Source organism: Rana temporaria, chromosome 2 (assembly GCF_905171775.1).
Source record: "Rana temporaria chromosome 2, aRanTem1.1, whole genome shotgun sequence".
Classification (NCBI taxonomy): domain Eukaryota; kingdom Metazoa; phylum Chordata; class Amphibia; order Anura; family Ranidae; genus Rana; species Rana temporaria.
The window spans coordinates 247,714,817-247,739,103 of NC_053490.1; the positions used below are offsets into that span (position 1 = coordinate 247,714,817).

At 37.7% G+C, this 24,287-nt stretch overlaps 1 protein-coding gene across 4 annotated transcripts in view; it reads left to right on the forward strand.

Annotated features, from left to right (window-relative positions):
- AUTS2 (activator of transcription and developmental regulator AUTS2) overlaps positions 1–23,373 on the forward strand; it is a 1,792,651-nt gene extending 1,769,278 nt beyond the window's left edge. For 3 of the 4 annotated variants that reach the window (XM_040336744.1, XM_040336743.1, XM_040336746.1), the window contains 7 exons: positions 3,042–3,071; positions 4,663–4,734; positions 9,459–9,612; positions 12,776–12,853; positions 15,870–15,953; positions 18,123–18,336; positions 20,043–23,373. In XM_040336744.1, the coding sequence (XP_040192678.1) occupies positions 3,042–3,071; positions 4,663–4,734; positions 9,459–9,612; positions 12,776–12,853; positions 15,870–15,953; positions 18,123–18,336; positions 20,043–21,273 (1,863 nt within the window). In that variant the 3' untranslated portion in view covers positions 21,274–23,373. The remainder of the gene's footprint in view (positions 1–3,041; positions 3,072–4,662; positions 4,735–9,458; positions 9,613–12,775; positions 12,854–15,869; positions 15,954–18,122; positions 18,337–20,042) is intronic. The other variant, XM_040336745.1, reaches the window with a different exon arrangement.
- The last annotated feature ends 914 nt before the right edge of the window (positions 23,374–24,287 follow it).

Below are 24,287 nucleotides of genomic sequence, written 5' to 3' on the forward strand. Positions count from 1 at the left end.
GTATTGTACTGTATGCAGAAGGAAAATTAGTGTCTTTATCTAGCTGTAACAAATACATTTTTTGTCTATAAGCCTGTTGTCCATTGCGCTTTTTTCTTTCCAAAGCAAGGCAGGTTCCCTGTGGTGATGGAGTGGAAAGAGTTTGTGCATGAAATGCAGTATTTGTTGTTGTTGTAATGATACAGTCCCGTATTCCCAGAGCTGCTGTATTATTGAGTGTGCTGATGAAATATTGATGTAATTGGTGGATTGGAGTCTCTTGATTTCCAAGTCTGGTTTGTACAAACAGGAGTATGTATTCAAAGGATTTAGCTATGCAGACAATGGCAAGTGGTATTTATTTTCATTTTAAAAACTATATCATTTTCTTTCTCTGTATTGTATGAAGATGAATCTGTGCCCATCTTCCCTCTGCAGCTGTTGTTAGACTGACAGTCATTAATGCTAAAGTGGCGGGTGAGCAGTGGAAAATATAGTTTCAGTACATTGACAGCTAAGGAGTTAGGCATTCTTTTTCTTCATTTTCTTTTTGAACCACATACTGCATGTTACAAGCAAACATTGTTCCAGAATATTGCAGGAGCCTTATTTAAGCATGCATATTTTACAGCTGAAATGCTTATGTGGCAGGAGCTATGTGGCCACTTGTCAGTGTTCCAAACCACTTTTTTTAACTATTGATTTGTTGTTAAAGCATAGCCCAAGAGTCTGTAAGGCCGCGTACACACGACCGGTCAAAACCGATGAGAATGGACCGAGGTTCAGTTTCATCGGTCCAAACCGACCGTGTGTACGGCCCATCGGTCTTTTTTAAATTGCTTTAAAATCGAACCGATGGACCGCTGACTGATCGGGCCAAACCGATGGTTAATACACAAAAGCATTGGTTTAAAACCTGCGCATGCTCAGAATCAAGTCGACGCATGCTTGTAAGCATTGAACTTCGTTTTTTTCAGCACGTCGTGTGTTTTATGTCACCGCGTTTTGACCCGATCGGTTTTTGAACTGATGGTGTGTACACACATCAGACCATCAGGCCACTTCAGCGGTGGACCGATGAAAACGGTCCGTTGGACCATTCTCATCGGATGAACCGGTCATGTGTACAGGGCCTAAGAGGTTAACATTTTCATATGTCCTTTACAGATCTAATTAAAGCATTTTTTTTAGATTGGAGGGGAAAGAGTAGACCCTCTGTCAATTGATTGCTGTTTATTTTTGCACTTTTATATTTGTGATTGTGACTGAAAAGTAGAGATACCAAATTTTAGAGTTGTGCCAAAAACGAGAGGTAAGGGAAAAACCTATGATTGGGGACACCTGTTCCTGGGGCAAGTGTTTAAGGGAATTTCCCCATACTTTGGAGGATTTCCTGTGACTCCCCTGTTGCATCTCTAGGACAGGAAGTGAAAGGCAATTTGGTACACAGACAGCAAAAAAAACTGACAGGGATTTTAACACTTCCCTACTCTATCCAAAAAATAAAAAAGTGTTGGCTGTAGATCGTGTTATTTGCCTTTGGCCTGTATGTGCCAATTAACAACTTCAGCCTCCTCGATGTACCCTTACATCGCCAGGTTAAAGGGGTTATACTGGGATGATGCATCATCCCAGTATCATAATTAGCCACTGGGTTGCTTTTACAGGCAGCAGAATGGGCTAAAGCCAGCTGTCGGCTAATGAAACTCATACAATCGCTTCTCTGACCCCCACTGAGCAGACGGATGACAGGTTCATCTCCGCTCACTGTGCAGAGCGGAGACGGACCCAGTCCTGCTCTCCCCTATTGGGAAGTTGGGTGAAAACAGACCACCTGTCCATTTTCACCTGATTATATCCGCCAGATAGTTGGAAAATAGGACCACCGTTCATCTGGATTTGACAGACAGGATCGGAGCAGATAGCGGCGGATGTCATTAGACATGTCACCGCTGACATCTGCAGCTCCATAGGGGTGAATGGAGGGTCCACCTAAAAAACTAGAATGCGGACCTGATCAGACAGCACGTGTAAAAAGGGCCTTTGTCACTCATTTTTGTGAATACACTAATATGTGCAGTACCACAGTACACTGTGTATATGTATGGTGGTGCTTTGACATACATTTTGAATGGCATCCCTATCCCTAAACAAATGAACCCATCTGTCAGTGCACCAAAACACATGTAATAAACAATACATTCATTACCTTGCAGTGCAGTGGAAAATAAGTGAGTCAGGTGCATATATGGCCTGTAGACACGTGCTGAGTAAAATGAATGAGCAGGGCACATGCCCATGATAAAAACACATGCCAGCAAGCACATGAATTGTGTCAGTTGGTTCTAAATGTATATTTTTAGTGTTTGAATCAAGGTATGACTTTCTCTAAAACCAAGTGCTTTGAAATCTTTCTTCTGCCTCCCAAGAAAATATTTCTGCCTCTGGAAACATTTCAATTCAATTACCTTTGTTCATTATAATCTCTTAAGGATATTGTATTAACATTTTTTTATATATGCTCACACGATTTCCATGTAAGTACCTTAGTCCTGATTAAGAAAGATTGTCCTTGTTGAATACATACATCAATAAAGACTGCTGAAAAATCTCTGAATATCAAAACAGCAGCTGTCAAGTGTTGACAACCCAGCATGTCATACTTGTCAATGCCAAGCATCCCACAATGTATTTGAGAAAAAAAGGCATATTGTAGAAAACAAGCCAGTGGCCTTGGCTATCACACAAATACAGACTAGAATGTAGAAGGATGCAGATATAATTTAACAATATATTTTCCTTATATATGCATATGAATATACTTGCTAACACAATTATTTAACTTTAGAAATAACTGTAAATGTTATTATTTGAAGAAGCTGTTACTAAATGAGTTTATATTGGATGTTATTTTGTGGAAGCAATTTTTTTTTAGATGTTATATTTAAAAATACAATTTCAGCATTTCAATACCTTTTCATTATAAACCAATAAGCATGTGCTAATTAAAATGATTGTCTGAGTGACAGGCATGTAACCAAGTTGTCATTTTCTCTTCACAGTTGGCAGATCCTTTCAGACCTATGTTGAGGGTAAGCATTTTTTTGGCATATGAAACATGGATAAATTCGTAGATTTTATTGGATAAACAAATTTCTGATTATGTCCATAGTGCAGGCATATCTATTGTAAATCTTAAAAATGGGACACGTGTCCAGTTTTAAATGAAAAATTTCACAAATTCATCACAAATCTGCCATGACAAAAGTCACTTTGAGTTTTATTAGCTTTTTCCTATAACCAACCTTATGGTTCTTACCATTACTTTGATTATCTATACAGAAGATAAGTGGGCTTGTTTAAAAATCACTTTGTAAAGAGCAGTAGTGTGTATAGCATGACATTCATTTGTGGTAACCAGGTAATGCATCAGCTAATGCATCATTCAAGGGAAAAGGAATAGGAAGCATTTGATAACACCAATAAATCAGAAGTATTAGCTGTATAATGGAAATGAAAGCCCTGGTGCCCAACGCTTTGGATGTTACTATGTGACTTTCATAGCACTTGATGACACTAGTCTGTGTTTCTGTTACCCAGGTACTTACTCCGGCCAGTGAAGGAAAACTATTTTAGACATACAGTACATCCATTAGTTTTTTTTTACTCCTCTAATTGGATCTTGATGAGAAAAATATCAAACGGGGCACACATAATTTTAAGGGGTCGCTAGAGACCATAAACATGGCAACATTGGTTTGTAAAGTGGCTGTAATAACTGTGATAGCTTTTTGATAATGTCAGGGACTTCACTCGAAGCCCCCCCAATTTCACAATGTTAACCAATACTGATCTAAAATTGTAGTAAGCATAGACAGAATGGGTAATTTTTAGATATATTACATCATATCTGAAGAATTTATCATAAATGGCCATCTCTATGGTGGCCAAGCTATTGAAAATTGATCTGCGTTTACAGTACAACTCTTTACACAATAGTATTATGTATATAGTATATAGTCACCTTCTTTCTTGAGGTAAACAAGCAAAGTTGTTCTCATTCTCATCATCCTCATAGTTGGCTATAACACACTTGTAGTGCACGTTAAAAAAAAAAAAAACTCTATGCATTGCAAAATACAAAAAAAAATATATATATATATTAAATATAATGACCATCCTAAAAACATAAAGTGGCAAACTAAAAGCAAAACTTTTTTTTAATCTTGGATAGAGTACAGAGAAATTACAGCACCTTTCAGTTTTTATTGCTGTCTGTTCCCCATTAGATTCACCCTCTCTATTTTTCCTGTTTACTGTTATCATTAAAAAATGAAAGTAAAAGAAAATACATTTTGGGTTGAGATCAGAACAGTAATAGAGGAGAAATCTTCTGGTGGGGACGCTTGTTTTGGTGCCCCGGTGACATGCCAGAATTCCCTAACTTTGGAAAGACTTACTTCCTGTTTTGGCGATGGGACAGGAAGTGAAGTGAAATCTCCCCTATTGGACACAGGTGGCAAAAAGACTGACTAACTATAACCCTTCCTTACTCTATCGAAAATGAAAAAAAAAAGTACACTTTAATGATTTTCTTCACAGTCTGCTACAGACAGACTTGTGGTATTTTAGTAAATCAGATTTTCAAAATGTAATCTAACTGTATTTCTTTTTATCTGACAGAAACCTGGAAAATGGTGTGCCATGCACGTTCATATTGCCTGGCAGATATACCATCACCAACAAAAGGTCAAAGTAAGTATCAGCCTGCCTTTTTTTTTTTATCCATATACACTATTTTTAGTACACTATTTCCAGATATTTAGTGTTTTTATTATTTATTTGGACTTTACGCGGCTCTTAGGAAAATGGCAGACCTGAACCAATAACGAAAACTGGATTTTAAGAACAAACACTAAACCAATTGTCCCTTCTTAAAAGCTAACTCCATCTGTCAGGCCATGTTTCATAGTACATCCATGTTTAGGTTATAACAGGAAATATGGTCACTATGCATAGGCCTTTCATACTTCAGTGAGCAATCCCAGGAAAAAATGAAAACAGTGGGTGGCAAACTACTGCAGACGTTTCGATTCCTCAATATTAATGTTTGATGGAAAGCTAAGAGAAAGTTTCCAAAATTATCAAGTGTATAATCAGCTATCAAGTTATAAAATGAAATGTTTTTCTTTTGCCCTTGTGATTATACTCTTTTACAGCATTCCTATGGTATTAGTGTAGGCATTAGAAATGTGGTTGACTTTGAATTATACTAGTATCAGATATTTCTTTAGTTGATTTTACCTATGGTAAAAATCTGATTACACTTTTCATTAAAACTATAAACAGAGTATCTCCCCGAGCATGCTATGCCTTTCGTGTACAATTTCATGTTTGTGAGATAGTAGACTATAAATAATGCTTGCTGGTACTTTATAGCTCCCAGAGGCATTGTAGAAACATTAATTAACTTCCTTTCTGTTCATTTAATACATAATGGAATTTGAAAGCACATTTTCTCATCTTACTAAGGTGATCTGCTGTGTATTACTTTACTGCAACTACAAATTAATCTTTTCTATATGTCTCATGTTAGTGCAAAGCATGCATTGGGCGTGATTTACTGAAAGGAAATAACGCCTACTACACAGCAGGCTGGACATAAAAAAAACTGACAGCTCAGGTCGCAGCCGCTGTACTAACAATCCAATGTTGGTACATTGATCTTTCCTGCTGTTTTATTGTGTTCTGACAGAGACCCTCCACCAGAACAATCTGGTCAGCACTTTCAGCCATTGGCTGAGAGCTCTGATCGGGAGCCAGTCAGCAGAACGTTTTTGGTAATACCCCTTTGACAGAAGCCGCCTAAGCGGCCGGCATCTGTTGGACCAGCTACAGTATATCGAATATCAGCTGGTTTCTATTGAACAAATTGGTGCTGCCTGACATTCGGCCCATGTGTATGGGGCTTTAGAGTGGAGAAGTCATTATGTAGATTGGCATGCTTGTGTTGCCATTCAGAAGGAACATGTGGTTGTTTGTGCACACAGGGTACACAACCTCTCAAAGCTGTGCTGTGGGCTGCACCTCTCCACCCACATACCCCTCCACCCTTCTAGCTAATTGCCAGCTTAATTGAAAAACCCTACCTAAATTCTCCGTTAACTCACCTAGCTCTGTGGTCATGTGACGTTCAAGTCCTTCTTTTCTTCTCTGCATTGGAGGGTTGTTCTTCAAGTGTCTACATCACTGCCTGCATGACATGGACACTTCTTTTTGGCTTTCCACCCACGGTATGCTCTCATGATTCAGAAGAGAGTCTGATGGCAATTATATCAGCATGAGGCGGCTTTTCAGGACTGGAATGTATAGGCACATCTGCAATAGTGGATTACCAGTCCCCTGTTCTTAGAAATGGCACAGACGAGGGACCTGAATGACAGACTTAGGTGAGTAAAACTTTGCTTCAACAGTAAGAATTAAAAAACAGGAGACATGAGGGGGTGGCGGGTCATTTATTGTTTGCGTAGATATGGGTTTTAAGTTATCAGCTAACTTGTACACCAATGCTCAATGCATAGTGTGCAGTTCTTCTTTGCCGTTTTCATTGAAACAATGCTTTTTTTGTGCCTCATATGCAGATAAGGTGCACAAAGTAATTTATGTGTTTGCATTCTGTAATAAAAACTCAAAAGAACTATACAGTGACAAGCGCTGGGATTGCTCACTGAAGTATGAAAGGCCTATGCACACAAGAAAGAAGTTTGTCCCCCATTGTTCTGTGCTCGCTAAGAAATTATGCAAGTACTGGTATATACCATTCCAACATGTATTTGCAAGTAGCAGCGTAAGAAATCTCTTTCTGTAGCTAAAGTGTGCATGCAAAAACATGTGCATCCACTGCAATATGAAAATTAACATTATGTGCTAGTAGATATACTTTATATCACTCAGTAAATAAATGTATATTTCAAAAGTTATAGAAGCACCCATTGATTTTATTAGCTGTTAGACCATAACCACAAGGTAAGGCTGTCTTAACAGGGTAAAGACAGAAATATTGGAGCTGCCAGTGCTGATTTAGATTTTAAAAGTGCAGGATCCACAGCTGCCATCCCAGTCATGCCTATCTACATGGTGAGTCACTGAACTGGAACAAGCATGCAGGATGAGAGTTGAGACTTTACTGGCAGCATACTTGTTCCTGGTCAAAAAACAATAAATCCAGCATGAGAATAACAACACCAGATCCATCTTTAAAACCTAATCAGCAGTGGTAATGCATGTATTTCTGTCCTACAGAGTCACATTGTATAAAACCCTCAGTGGAAGTTGCTTTAAACTGAAAACTCATTGACATAGATGGTACTTTTATTAAATATTAATTCCTGCACACTTCAGTATGAAACATTCAAACTGATTACTGTATGTGCAGAAATACATACTTCCTCCAAATGCAAGCACTTAGAAATGTACAGCCATTACGAGCTGATTTAATGAACATGGATCATTTTCTTTAAATACATAAATTTGGAAATCCATGGATTGCTGCTTGGCCTCCTTGCCCCAGAATACTATTTATTTACGTTTAATTATCCAGAGCTGGAATGTACGTTTCTGTTTAATTTAAGCAAGGAGAATTTTCCCTAAGAGACAGCAGTAACCAAATGAGAAAAACTATTAAAATAACAGCTAATTCACACAGGAGTTCATAAACAGACTCCAATGATCGCTTTTGTGTTTTCCCTAAAGCAAAAGTGTAAAGCCAGTTATTCTGAATCTGTACCATAAACATAGGGCCAGATCCACGTAGCGCGGCGCTTTGTTACGTCCAGCGTAGCGTATCTCAGATACACTACGCCGCCTTAACTTACAGCGTATTTTCTGTATCCTCAAAGAATTTGCGCCGTAAGTTACGGCGGCGTAGTGTAACTGTGTCGGCGTAAGGGCGCGCAATTCAAATGGATGAGATGGGGGCGTGTTTTATGTTAATACGTCTTGACCCGATGTAAATAACGTTTTTTTTAACGCCGCAAGCGCTGTCCGTGGGGGTATCCCAGTGCGCATGCTCCAAATTAACCCACAACAAGCCAATGCTTTCGACGTGAACGTAATTCTACGCAAAGCCCTATTCGCGAACGACTTACGCAAACGACGTAAAATTTTCAAAATTCGACGCGGGAACGACGTCCATACTTAACATTGAGTACGCCTCATATAGCAGGGGTAACTTTACGACGGAAAAAGCCTTACGGAAACGACGTAAAAAAAATGCGCCGGCCGGACGTACGTTTGTGGATTGGCATATCTAGCCAATTTGCATACTCGACACGGAAATCGACAGAAGCGCCACCTAGCGGCCAGCGTAAATATGCACCTTAGATCCGACGGCATACTAAGATGTACGCCAGTCGGATCTAGTCCAGCTTCAGGCGTATCTTGTTTTGTGGATACAAAACAAAGATACGCCGGAGCAAACTAGAAGTTACACGGCGTATCAATAGATACGCCGTCGTAACTTCTTCGTGGATCTGGCCCAGTGTATCTATCTATCTATCTATCTATCTATCTATCTATCTATCTATCTATCTATCTATCTATCGTATCTATCTATCTATTTTCTATCTATCTATCTATCTATCTATCTATCTATCTATGTCTACTTATCTATCTATCTATTTACCTTATACATTTTACAAGGCTAAAAAAAAGTAATGAGTGTAAGTTCATTTCAACGTACTAACACTTTGAGACTGTCCTAGGCAAATTAAAAACATATATAAATATGTGTCTCCCATAATGTGTGTCAACACACCTAATAGAAAATAATAAAGCTGACCAGTAAAACCCTCAAAAATCTAAACCAGCTTAGCGATATTTCAGGCAAGCCTAATAAAGCTCACTCACCTTTCTGAAGTATATTTTCTGCCTATATTTACATGCAAGATACACTGTCCTCCCATGCCACAAATGTGCCAAGTGAAAGGCTTCTATCTCTCATTATAGAGCAATTGGCACATATTAGCAATGCAGGAGCTTGCTGTTGTTCTCTTATGTTCTGAAGTCCTACTGCTGCTATGTTATGCCAAATGTACACGATTGAAAATTCCTAGTTTAAAATTAACATATTTGCTTGCTTTGCAATATTGAGATACAGTACGTTACACAAATAAATTCTGTCATTTCATCATAGAATATTATTTTTGTATTACTGGTTCTGTACAGGGTAAACTTATGTACAGATATGTGTTTACTATTTTGCCTTCAAGTCATGTTTCAGCAATTTATTCTGTCTTACTCCGTCTGTCACTTCTGATAATATCAGATTTAAAAAAGTGTTATTTTCAATTATAGCACACACAAAGATCGTTTTTGCAATTTCAAGGTGTGAATGTGCCATTTTGTATGGTCTTTGAAGTCTCCTTTTTTTTATCCACCCACGGGGGAAATCTCAATTCTGGACATGCTTTCTATTTTAGAAACAGATGCAGACAGATCCGCACAAGCTGGATTTTGGCCTAAAGCCTGAGTTTTTGAGCAGGCCACCAGGTCCAAGCCTCTTTGGAGCTATTCATCATCACCATCCGCACCCCCATGAGTTGGCACGCCCTTCAACACTGTTCTCCGTTGCTGGTGGGTAAAAATCTAATTTTATATTGCTAGATTATGTATACTATTGTTCAATAGAACCTGTATGGTTAACAGGTGCTTGGGAAAAGTTATTTTAAAATATATTTTAGTACGTTGTAATATAGTTTTAATACTGGACATAAACTTTAGTGATATATATATATCTATATATATATATATATATATATATATATATATATATATATACACACACACTACTGTGCCAAAATTTAAGGCAGGTGTGAAAAAATGCTGTAAATTAAGACTGCTTTCAGAAAAAGAAGTGTTAGTTAATATTTATTAATTAGCAAAATAGAAGGTAAATTAACAGAATCAGATTAATTCAATATTTGGTGTGACCACCCTTTGCCTTCAAAACAACATGAATTCTTCTACGTAAACTTGCCTTACACACAGTTTTTGAAGGCTTTCGGCAGGTAGGTTGTTTCAAACATCTTGGAGAACTAACCACGGGTCATCTGTGGATGTAGGCTGCCTCACATCCTTCTGTCTCTTCATGTGACCCCAGACAGAATCAATGATGTTGAGATCAGGGCTCTGTGGAGGCCAAACAATCGCCTCCAGGACTCCTTATTCTTCTTTACGCTGATGATAGTTCTTAATGACATTGGCTGTATATTTGGGGGGGTTGTCCTGCTGCAGAATAAATTTGGGGCCAATCACATGCCTCCCTGATGGTATGGCATGATGGATAAGTATTTGCTTTTATTTTTCAGCATTGAGGAAACCATTGATCCTGACCAAATCTCCAACTTTATTTGCAGAAATGCAGCCCAAAACTTGCAAGGAACCTCCACCATACTTCACTGTTGCCTGCAGACACCCATTATTGTACCACTCTCCGGCCCTTCAGCGAACAAACTGCCTCCTGTTACGGCCAAATATTTTGAAATTTTGACTCATCAGTCCAGAGCACCTGCAGTCATTTTTCTGCACCCCATTTCCTATGTTTATGTGCATAGTTGAGTCGATTAGCCTTGTTTACACTACAGAGGTATGGCTTTTTGGCCACAATTCTTCCATGAAGACAACTTCTGGCCAGACTTCTCCGAAGAAGTTCCACTGGTTTCCACCAGTTCTATGCTGATGGCATTGCTGGACATCTTCCAATGTTGAAGGAAAGTAATCATAATGTGTCTTTCATCTGCTGCATTAAGTTTCTTTGGCTGACCACTGTGACTACAGTCCTCAGTGTTGCCCATTTATTTGTGCTTCTTCAAAAGAGCTTGAACAACACATCTTGAAACCCCAGTTCACTTTGAAATCTTTCCCTGGGGGAGGCATTGCTGATGCATTATAACTGCCTTGTGTCTTTTTGGTGTCCTCAGTCTTGCCATGGTGTCTTCCACAACCTCACCTTAGTAGCAGAGTTTGGCTGTTCCTCACCCAATTTTAAGCCTCCTACACAGCTATTTATTTTTATGTTAATGACTGTGTTTGAACTTATATATGAAATTGATGATCGCTAGCCCCTGCTTGGTAAAATTGGTTAATCATACACCCGGCTCTAATTCTACAAAATCCCTGACTTTGTGCAAGTGTACAAAGTGTGCAAGTGTAAGAATTGATGCTGGTTTGAAGCCAAAGGGTAGTCATACCAAATATTGATGTGAGATAAAAACAAACAATTAAGAATAAATAAATAATACTAATATATATATATATATATATATATATATATATATATATATATATATATATATATATATATATATATATATATATATATATATATACACACATACAATTATTGGGCCCCATGTATCATAGAGAAGCGAGCTGTCCTGCCTATTAAACCCTCTACTTTTGATTGGATGGGGCCATCTCTTTTCAGATCCCCTGCCTACCAGCTCTTGGGTTTCCAAAACTTGGAACTACTTTCCCTTCTTCACTTCAACTTGAATTGCTATTAAATTGATTTTCAAAGTGAACTTCTATTCAGTGGATTTCCAAAGGCCTACTGCACTTTCTACTCTCAATCTGCTATAAAACTATTGGCTTTTCAAAGGCAGGCTATGTTTCCTCAAAGAAAATCATATTTGATTGCCGGTACTGCTATAATAGATGACTACCAAGGTTTCCCACCAGGAAAACCCCCACCAATAAGCAGCAGTTTGCAAAGGACATTTCTTAGCTTCCTTGTGCCTGTATTCTTTATCTAAATAATCCAACCATTATATAGCTAGAGTTTTTCTAGCTAAGCTGGCCAATTGGTGTGTAGATCATCTCATATCAACACCATAGCAATGATTAGTACTGCTGATGTACTGAACAACAATGAAGTGCGATAAAGTCAGTTCCAAATAACGTATCTATTTTTATTTATTTTTTGCTATCACAAAGTTATTCAATGCTTTTGCATTTGGCTACCTTTAGCCACAAAGTATGAGCCTTTTTTGTCTATTGTATTCATTTGTTTCACTCTAATGAAAAATGGGCAACTTAATGAAATGTATTTATAAATCTAGTTGGAGGAGGGTGACTAATGTGTAGATAACTATTTACAGATTGTAAAAAAGCCAAATATTTTTATTTTCTTACTGTATTAAAGCGGAGTTCCGGGATGGGGGAAAAGAAAATAATTAAAAGTCAGCAGCTAATATTGTAGCTGCTGACTTAAAAAAAAGCACACTTATCTGTCCAGGGAGTCCGTGATGTTGGCACCCCAAGCCGATCCATGCATCGGCTTTGTGTGCAGGCACCTGCATTGCAAGTAAGGGAAACAGCCGATTTTCTACTGCGCTTGCGCAAGTCACATGCCACTTTCTGAATAGTCTGCCATCTTTTGGGACACACACGGGTCCCAGAAGGCAGCTGGGGGAAAGGTGGAAGGCCGGATGCAACTGCGGAAGTGACTTACCTCGCCACAGCGACATCGGACAGAAGACCCAAATTTTTTTTTTAAAAGGTACCAAAAATAAATAAAAAAATATATATGTCCAAAAGCGAGGGGAGGTGGTCATTTGTTTGAGACAGAGTTGTCTTTTTGCCCGGAACTCCACTTTAAGTAAGTAGAATCAAATACCCTTCTGGTGATGTCTTAAATCAAGATTTTTTTTTGTAATTTTGCTATGATTTAATAAATTATGATATGGAAACCTACAAGAATCTTTTCCCTTATTTATATAAATTATTTTGTTTTTAGGTGGAGCACACCCAGCTGGCGCACCTTTTGGTCATCCACCGCACCACAGTAATTTTCTTAACCACTCTGCTCATCTTGGTAAATGAAACAACATATGTTGCATGGATTACATTTATTGAAAAAGCATCATTTACTCAGCAGCATTTATTTATTTGTTTAGTCTTGCCTACCCAAATTCTGTAAAAAGTGAATGGTTTGAGAAAAAAGTGATTGAAAATAATATATGAGTGAAGGACAGCTGTGTTTAAAATATCTGTTCTGACATATTACATTTGTAAGAGTGTACAATATTGCGATTGTTTCGGTTTTGAATAATTGTCCTTGTTACACATGGCAAGCTATTCGATTATAGTGTGACTGCAGTGTATGCAGTAAGCTCATATATCACCATTGTCAAGCTCTTATTCATAATATAAGTAAAAAATAGGTACTATTAAATGGCATCCTGTAATATGAATATACACATCAAGCACACAAATATAGCAAATAAATGAACCAAACACACAGCCCTTGAAATTCATTCAAGGTACAAATAGCTTCCATACAGTTCCCAGTTCCATACACCAAGTACTCCAAATCAGTGGTCATATATATATATATATATATATATATATATATATATATATATATATATATATATATATATATATATATATATATATATATACACACAGTTGGGTCCATATATATTTGGACACAGGCACAATGGAGCAGGCAGAAGCAGTGGTCAAGAACAAGCCAGGGTCGGTGCAGACAGAGTTCAGAGAGTATATGGAAAGAGGGTAGGGGGCGCTACAAAAGTGGTAATAAGCGAATGATATTAATGGTAATAAACAAACTGCATAATTGTGCATAACGCAAATATGACAACTAGCACTCAAAATCAATAGTTGATACAATCAAGTGATGTGAGAAATAACCCAAAAATATATATATAAAACACCAGCGAGCTTGATAAATATACAAAATTAAAGTGCAATTCATTAATGTGGTGAATACCACTAATGAGAAAAATAGTATTTTATAAAATCCATAAAGTGCTGTGTGCTCAATCAATAGCCTTAAATCCACTGTGAGTAATGTCCACCTTCACCGGCTGTCAGAGATCACCCAAACTGTGCTCAAAGTATAATACCATGGTGGTTTCTTTTCTTTATTCCGCTTTCTGACATTGGAGTCTGGTTGAATCTAAGGAATCTGAGCCGCATATGAAGTCTACACTTTGTGATACATATCTAGCTGATATTGACCTATTTTTTAATTAAAAGGGTCAACACCATTTGGTAAGGTGCCATCCTCACTTTGAGCACATTTTGGGTGATCTCTGACAGCCGGTGAAGGTGGACATTACTCACAGTGGATTTAAGGCTATTGATTGAGCACACAGCACTTTATGGACTTTATAAAATACTATTTTTCTCATTAGTGGTATTCACCACATTAATGAATTGCACTTTGATTTTGTATATTTATCAAGCTCACTGGTGTTTTATATATATTTTTTGGGGTTATTTCTCACATCACTTGATTGTATCAACTATTGATTTTGAGTGCTAGTTGTCTTTTTTTACGTTATGCACAATTATGCAGTTTGTTTATTACCATTAATATCATTCACTTATTACCACTTTTGTAGCGCCCCCTACCCTCTTTCCATATATCACTTATTTCAGTTCACACTGATTTTTTGGGGAGCAGCTTATTATTATTTTTTGTATTTATTTTATTCTAGTATTTACTACACTTAGTATTATTCACATTCTGTTGGCGCGAGATTTACACCTTTACACCAGAGTTCAGAGAGTAGTCAAATAAGCCAGGTCAGCAACTGGAATCAGGATGCAGAATTACGGGGTCACAGGATGCAGGGAAAGCTGAAGGCAAAGCAGCACTGATCCTGAGCACTGACAGTTTAAATAGCACATTTGGAGCCAAATATCTGTCACAAGTACACATGAGCATGCTGATGTGCACAGGTGTGTGTACAGGTGCGTGCATGTGCATAAGTATTAGCCACATTCCTATGTCCACGAGAGGAACCATGAATTAGCTTGTGAAGAGGCACAGAAGTCCGTCCAGAGGGACCATGTTGTCTATTGGCATGCCCATCTTGACAACTGTCTGAGCATCACCCAGTGTGCATTTTAATGCTATTTTTAAATATAAAAGGGTTTAAGGATTTTAAACTATTATTACACAAAAGTATTTTTTTATATTAGTTTTAGATAGTTTGGCGAGTGATTAGAACACCTGACAGTTTTGATTGCTGTCTGTGCCCCTGTTAGAGAGATTTACCCTCTCTGTTTGTCCTGTTTATCGTTATCATTGAAAGTAAAAAGTAAAAGAAAACTCCAAATTTTGGGTTGACACCAAAACAGTAATATACAGGAAATCTTCCAATAGGAACACCAATTCTGGTGACCCTGGTAACACCCCAGAATTGTCTCACTTTGAAGGCAATCCTGTTTTGTCTATGGGAAAGGAAGTGAAGGGAAATCTCTTGGGGCAAAGATGGAAAAAAAAAAAACCTGACGGGTCATAATTTTCCCTTATGCTTTACAAAATGAAAATAAATAGTTTTTACACTTGAAGTTTTTCTTTGACTTTTTATGTTTAACTGTGGGTTTGGAGGAATGAGGCAAAGTGTATAAACAGAGTTTTCGAAAAGGTAAACTACAAAATAAATATAACAAATGCTTATTGGCTTCTTAGAGATCAGAGGTATTTTTCCGCTGGTGAGTGTACATGCAAGGGTGCTGGCACAGAGGTAGATTACATGGAATTGACATGCATTTATTAATATATATAACACAACTGATTTGGAACACTTGGTTTATGTAACCTTTAGGATACACATTTAAAATGTGTTACATTGGTAACTGTTTTAACACTATTTTTACCTGGCAAGGATGCTTTGTTTGCTATTTTTGTTTGCGCTTATGCAATTAAGCATAAGCTAGAACAATGATAGTGGCGTAGAACGTAGTTAACCATATGTATATGTTTACTACAATTATAGCCATAACAAAATTTAAAAAAAACAGATGTTTTCCATAAATTAGTCTTATCATTTATATATCTTTTGTTTTCATAGAACCATTTAATCGTCCATCAACATTCGCTGGTCTTGCCTCTGTAGGAGGAAATGCCTTTGGGGGACTTGGCAATCCCTCAGTCAGTGAGTAAACATTTCTAAGTTAAAACAAAAGTAATATAAATTAGGAATAATGCTATTGCAACAATAGGTGGAAAACATCTGTAACATGTATATGACTTTTCAGCTTTGAGTAACAGTAGCATGGGATATGTTATTGTAATGAGCAATGTAACAAACACTGTTTGTTTTGTGAAAGCTGGGGATAATTTTTAAGGCCCCGTACATACTGGGCATTTATCCCCAGTACTTGAGGTTCTGGCATTTAGCTGTGGGTGGAGGACACAGGTTTTGCCATATGGGCTTGCTGCAGGCAGCCTTTCAAACTCTATGAGAGACTGAAAGCTGCTGTGGCTGGACAGGGCTAAATGGTGCACCGAGAGGTATTTACAGTATGTTCAGGGCAGTATGTGCTGGAAGATGAATGCCCAAAATGCAAGAAGAAGACTTTTTTAAGATTTGGATAAAGCGGCGATAGGATAAAATCACTGTCAGATTTTTTAATGCTGTCGTTGTCCCTGTTGAATGTAGCTTTTTTGGGAAACAGTTAAATCAATGGTGTTAGTTCAACTTTAGCAAGGCACTGATGGCAACAAAACCTGACTGAAGTTTAACCATTTCCTACTTCATTCAATATAAAAAATAGCATTGGCTTTATATACACTTTAATATCATTATACATTTGTGACTGCCTCATTATCATATACAGCACTCTTGGCTGTATGGCATAATAAGGCACTAACACATTTAGGTTACTGCTTAAGTTTATGGTAAACTGCATTTGCAGTGAGCTCAGGAACATTTGTGCAGCTGATAACTGGAAAATACGTGTTTTGTCCGGTGAAGACATTCATTTTGCTCACTATCTTTGTAAAATGCACAGCCTTATTTACAGTAAAATATTGGCTAAAACATTACCCAGCAAAGGAATAGGGATACATATTAATGCTCAGCCCTTCTCTTGCAAATACACTCATCGCAAATCTGTTTGCCAATAGCAGGAAAGAGAAATATTGTATAAAGGAGCATGTGACTCACTCCTTTTCTTTTGATGTTACAGCACCTGTGCTTGATGATTGGCCCAGCAGTGTCACATGGGGTAGAAGGAAAGTCCGATGTCTTGTTTAAAGTATTAGTTCACCTCTATAGAAAAAAAATAAAAGTGAACTAACACTGGACTAGCAATTCTCTCTTCCCCAGAGTCCCCACTGTACTTACTTCTAGGGTTGCCGAGCTGTCAGTACCCTTGCAGCAGCTCCAGTGGTCCAGGGATTTGGATTCTCTGTTTTTCTCAGTCTTCTCCGCCAGTGCTTCCATAATGGACCAGATGGGTTCTGATTGATCAGCGCCGCTGACAGCTAGAATCCATCCATTCCAACCTGGAAGTGCTGACAGGGAAGTGAGAGAAGAATGGGGATTGCAGAAACTGCAGTAGGGGTGCTAACAGCTTGACAATCCCGGGGGAAAGCACAACGGGGAGCAGGAAGATGGAGGAGAGTGTCCGTTGTTAGTTTACCTTTACACTTTTTCTGTAAAGGTGAATTAACCCTTTAAACTTCAACTTGGATATACTTAGAGCTAACACAGGTTTTTAAGCACAATATATTTTACATAGTGTATACCTTTGTAACGTAAATATAATGATGAATATGCATGTTTGTTATTATATAGTTACCTCAGTTTTCTGAAATGTGTCCTTATGCATTTATAGTTTAATAAATGTGTACTACAAATGTTTCAAAAAAAACACTGCCCCCTAAGCTAACATGCTCAGGGCTGCCTAACATTCCCTGCTCCTTACCAGCTGTGCTTTTACAATGCCAGAATCAAAGTACAACTGCAATAAGGGCACACATAGCTGCTTTCAGAGTACAACATCTGTGTCCAGATCAATGTCAATACTTTGACGGTGCCCACATGACCCATTATCACACACGGTCAATTGTCCCCTTTATTATGGGGTCAGGAAGTTGGTGATCTATCATTTAGGTGCAGAAATTTCACTGCAAAAACAACCTGCCAGTGGGAGAATCAACCTGCTGGTATGCAGTCAAAACTAAAATATTTTTTTTTGTATTATAAATGGTGTAACATATCAAATACATATTCTTCAAAGTAAATATGCACCTTGCTTATAATTTTTATCTGAGTAACAGGAATGCTCTAATGTTTTTTTGTTTGTTTGTTTTTTAGCATCTAACGCAATGTTTAGCCATAAGGAAGGGCCAAATATTCAGAGTTTCAATAACCCTCATGAACCATGGAATCGACTTCATCGAACACCACCTTCTTTCCCAACACCTCCACCCTGGCTTAAACCTGGGGAGCCTGAACGCAGTTCTTCAGTTACAGCTCATGATCGAGATTCAGAGAAAAGAGAATCGTCATCCAAAGATGATAAAGAAAGGTGAGGGAGCTAATAATGTTAATAAAGCAATTTAAGAATGTTTTCATCTTTATGGGCTCAAAAGTAGTTAAATTGCATTGCTGATAGAATCATTTTGGCACTGTTTGTGGGACTTATGGGGAAGCTTTGGAAACACTGGTTTATAACAAGTTATTATTTGAGGGCAATAGAGGATCGGTAAACTATTTCCAACCAGGTTGTTTTTCTTCCAGTGGCGTTGGTTACTTGTAGAAGCTGTTTGTACTTACTGCATGTTCAATTGCTATCAGTAAATATTAATCTATGGCTTATGTTTTTTTTTTATTACATCTATCTTCATTTGTTCAACATGGTTGACAAACATTAAAGACTGTAGTGCTGCATGTATGTTAGCACCCGATAGGCATGCAGGTAGCTTTATACCACTCAGTAGTCTTAAAGTAAAGGTAATATGAACATGATCAACTATGTATCTGTTGACATGTATCAGTTTTTCTGACAGTCAACACACCCCCAGAAAGTGAATAGCAGTGGTGACCAGGAGAAACTTATACAGCTTTGATCACATATTAGCAGTAATTAGCATGTGTGATGTATTGCACGGATGCCATTCACTTTTATAATAAATAAGCTTATTCCCACATAGTCACATTTTCATGGGGCAATGCTATAGCAGAGAAAACATAAGGAGTGATCAGCAGCTTGGGGAATTTGAGGACCAAGTGCCATGGAGAGAATAGAGAGAAAGGTGACCCTTCCTTAAGCTGAACCTATTGAAAAATGTTACCAATTTATCTAAAATGATGACAATACTTTGATTTCCTTTAACATCATGCCCCTGTTGTCATGATACCACATTCAGATACATATAAATAACGATATGCCCCTGCTATCATATGAAAATAGAGCTTTGTATCCAAATTGCTAGCAAAGCCAAACAACTTTCCTTTTCTTAGCTCCCCCACAATATTTGCCTTGTCTTTGCAATGTAAATATCGTCATGTTAAAGGGACATACAGCAGAAGAGTTTGGAGGCAGTGATTGTTTCTTGTATAAGACATTATTAATTAGAATTAAATCATTGCTTCTGCAGAGGCACACAAGTGGAATATTGGTAATAAAAGTCTGCATTTCAGTTTCAGTAACCCTAGGAAACTGGTATATATGTAAAAAATGTACTTCAACAAATAATTGAAAAATGCATGTTGTAATTGGATAAGGGGAGGGAAGGGATAAACAGTACAGCTCATTGTCCAATCACTGAATGCCTTGTATTCCGTGAATAGAATACAAGCTGTTTTATCAATGACTGAGGGTCGAGATTCTTCGACCACACTCCCGCACTGTATGTGATGGCAAGTCACAGCAGCAGAGCCTAGAAGATCAAAGCTGATAGAATCTGTAATGAAATCTGTGATTTTTAGTTTTCCCAGTGGTCTTTTAGATGTAGTACTAACTATATATACAGCCTTAACGATAACTAAGCTAACCTGGTACAATCTAAAGTAAAAAGAAAATAGCTTGTTCACAGAGTTTGGCTTTAATGACTGTGATGTGAAATATGTGTGTCCTACTCAACTATTCCCTGCAGGGAGCATTTTATTTTATACATTTTGCTCCCAAATATGATGAAAGATATGTGTATTTCAGCTCCCAGCTTAGTGTATTTATGTTAAAAGTTATATATTTCTTACTATTACTAAATTAAGCTTATTATGTTTCTCTAGGGAAAGCAATGAGAAAAGGCACTCTAGTCATCCTTCACCAGCACCTGTTACTCAAGTTAATTCATTGGGACATAATCGCAGTTTATCAGAACAGAGCAGAAGTCATCTAAATAATGAGATACGGGACAAAGAAAAGACCAAGGACCGCGAAAGGGACCACTCTGATTCATGGAAAGAAGCTAACGTGGAAGAGCACAAAGCAAAGGAAAACCATATTTCTGAAAAGGAAAGCATTGTACATGACAATAGAGCTGCAGAGGAAGCCAAGCAGGTCTCGAGGGTACCCTCCCCTTATGTTAGACCACCAGTGATGGAAAGCACTAGACCTAATAGCACTTCAAATAGAGATGAGAGAAAAACCGAGACATACGACAGTCATAAGAAAAGTAATGATGTCAAAGTAAAAGAGGAAAGAAAGGAAGATCATGATGTTTTAGTTTCTGAGGCACCAATTGTGCATAGGTCCTCCGAACAACATCCTCCAATATCTACATCAAACATTCATCCGAGCCATTTAGGGTCTATGCCAATGGCTATGGGTGTAACAGGAATGCATCCAATGAACAGTATTGGTGGCTTAGACAGAACTCGCATGATGAATCCTTTCATGGGTATAAGCCCAATCCCAGGCGGTGAACGTTTTCCATATCCATCATTTCATTGGGATCCTATGAGAGATCCATTAAGAGACCCTTACAGAGGACTGGATATTCATAGGCGTGATCCCCTTGGAAGAGATTTTTTTCTGCGAAATGATCCACTTCATCGACTTGGCACTCCAAGAATATATGAAACGGACAGATCTTTTAGAGACAGGGAACCCCATGATTACAACCATCATCACCATCATCTTTCTGTTGATCCACGTAGGGAACATGTAGAAAGAGCAAGCCATCTGGAAGAGAGGGAACGGTTACACATGCTTAGAGAGGACTATGAACATGCCCGTTTACATTCAGTTCATCCAGCTGCTTTGGATGGTCACCTGCCTCACCCAAGTTTAATTACTCCAGGACTTCCAAGCATGCACTATCCCAGGGTCAGTCCCACAGCTGGACATCAAAATGGACTTCTTAATAAGACTCCACCAACAGCAGCACTAAGTGCCCCCCCTCCCCTTATTTCTACTTTGGGAGGCCGACCAGGATCTCCCAGGAGGACTACTCCATTGACTGCAGAGATAAGAGACAGACCTCCTTCTCACACGTTGAAAGATATTGAAGCACGGTGAATCTAATAGATGTAGCTTGAGGACAATTAACCTGATTTAATTCAGAGCAAGACTTGACATACAAACTTTGTACAAATGTAAAGCCTCTAAGAGCAATGATTTTCACTTTTTGTATATTATACGTTGCAGATTTCCAGATCTTTTAGCCAATTCAAATGTTTGTCTTCAAATTATTTTACTAATGTAAAGCATTTGATTGGAACTGAAGGAAATAATTCATTAGATCTATTTGGACTGTATCAGACTTGTGATATTGAAAGAAAATGTAAATATGTATTTACAATGATTTGCTTCATTGGTTATTGGTTCATATATGCAAAAGGATAGGATGAAAGCTTTACTGTGTACAAATGTAAATAGACATAATACAATAATACTTCTTAAACTGTGCAGTTTACAACCTTGCTATTTATAACACAGTCTGCTCTTACTGTGTATGTTATTAGAGACAACTAAACCCCCTCAACTATGCAATTATTATTAAGGCTTTCAACATAAAGCCATTGTAACACAAATGGATCTATTTCCCACACTCACACAATTAAAGTCATATTGTCCCTAAGAAAGTCATGTTGAAATACCTATTGCATTTTTCTAGAAATCTTTCTGTATTTAAGTTGTTTTTCAACATTCTAAACAAGGATGTTAATGATATCCCCTATAATTGTTATGCAGCCATTTCAATATAATTACTGGATCTTTTTAAGTGGAATGGAATGATGTTTATTTAATTATGTAGTAAAAAGAACAGGTAGGTTATCTTACTCATAGCAAACTGTTCTGAAGCAGAAGTAGAGAGATTGGGTCCTCAAAGCTGCACTTTCAATTCCAATTCCACCAACGGATCCCTCAATGCATGGGTTTCTCAGTGGTTTTAGCAAGGTAGTAAAAAGCTGCATTGGCAAATCAATCCCACCAAAGACACCAAATATCAGCATTTGCCATGTTTGATAGAACAGTAGTATATATGCATCATGGAGCTCAAAATACATACATTGATATAAACTTCAATAAATATTTTTCTTGTGGTAGCCATTATAATACTTCCACACATAAAAGTGCAGGGCTCCATTCATCTATGCACAACTGAACAATATACAAACTTATATACTTCAAATATGCATTTATCTACAACAACAATTGTTTTCAGCACACTGTCTATTATAATGTCTGTAACTGGATTGTAACTGGAAGAACAAAACAAAATTTCCTATGGTCAATGAACAAACCAGAAGACAAGTTTTTGGCATTAGCCTTTCTAACAGCTAAAATGAAATGACTGGTGGTTTACTTACATAATTGCTCTTTGCACTACATTATTAAATACATCTCCATTTGCCAACCAACTCAAGGGAAGCAAAATAACTTTGTTATTGAGGGTATATACATTTGGAAACTGATGTTTTAATATGATGCACATTCTATCATATTGGTTAAATTGTTGACCCAAATGACAAGTACGAAATTTAAAGCACCCCCCCCCCCCACTACCACCACCCACCCACCATATTTGTTTTGGGCATTTAGTTCATGATCTCATAATAACACCTGTTGGAGAGGATATGACTTTAGCAGTAATAAATACCATACACATTTGGTTTACTGGGTTGTAAATTATATGTATGAAATAAACATAGTCCATTGGTCTTCTAGTGTATTAAAGTGATATCTTAAGTTGTTATCCTGTTTTGGCAACAAAATCAGAACACTGAAAAAAACTCCAGACAGTTGTTTCTAATAAGCAGAGATCTATTTTAGTAGTCATCTGAAGGTTTAGTTGTGAGCTTCAGATTTTGTGAACTCCAGATGTTGTGCAGTGTTTTTTAAAGAACAAACCCTCCCAAAAGATTATGTACACTGGAACAGTAGTGGTAGCTTTCAGTATTGTAAAGAAATTGTTATATACAAACCTTTTGCTGTTTATCCTGTATGTAAGAAATTTCCTTTTTAGATCATATGTAAAGAGGAAAAAAGAGTACTGAAAAGGAAAAAAAAAATCAAAACATAAAAATGAAGCAACTCGATCTTCAGCATGTTCCTCATCAGCGAAGACTTGTGTTATGTAAATTGTGCCATGTTATTAAAAAAATGTGAACTAAGGAGCCTTTCAGGTGCTTATTTGTGTGAAGTGCCCATCATTTTTTAGGGGGGAGCTATCTAGGATTTTCCAAACACAATCATTTCAACTTCCAACATTTTAGGCTCATTCCTTAGTGCAAAAGACAGTATGCCACGTGCAGTACCATAGCAACCTAAACTGGATGGAGAAATGTGAAATGTGTTTGTTTGTTATGGATTGTTGTAATTTACACATCGTCATTGCTCTTTGTATTGCTTTATTGAATAGACCTGCAATGCAGTTGTTTTTTTGCAAAGTGAATCATCACCACATTCACAAAGCTCTCTGGTAAATTACCTTGCAAAGTGAACAGCCTATTTATCTTTATTAAATCAACCCTTAAGCAATGGGAAATGCAAGGTTGTCACAGAAACCGGAGGCAAGGAGAAATCCTCAAATGGAGATACCTGTTCTATTGACAACTGTCTAGGAGGGGCTATCCTCTTACTTTGGAAAGTTCTTTTTATTTCCTGTTGTGTCTTTGGGACAATAAGTGAAGGGAAATCTCCCGATGGGACACAGGCAGCAAAAAAAAGAAAGCCCACTCCTCTAAGTACTTCTACTCCAAAACCTTCAAAAAGTTTTCCCTTTACATACAGAATAATATGTATTATCTGCTTTGTTACAAGACTCAAAAGCCTCGTACACACGACCGAGGAACTCGACGGGCGAAACACATCGTTTTCCTCGTCGAGTTCCTTGTCAGGCTGTCGAGGAACTCGACAAGCCAATTTTCTCCATTCCCGTCAAGGAAATAGAGAACATACTCTCTTTTTGGCTCGTCGAGTTTCTTGACAGTTACCTTGACGAAAATGTACACACGACCGGTTTAATCTGCAAAAAAATATCTCCCAGCAAGTTTCTTGCTGGTTTTTGCTGAGAAACTTGGTCATGT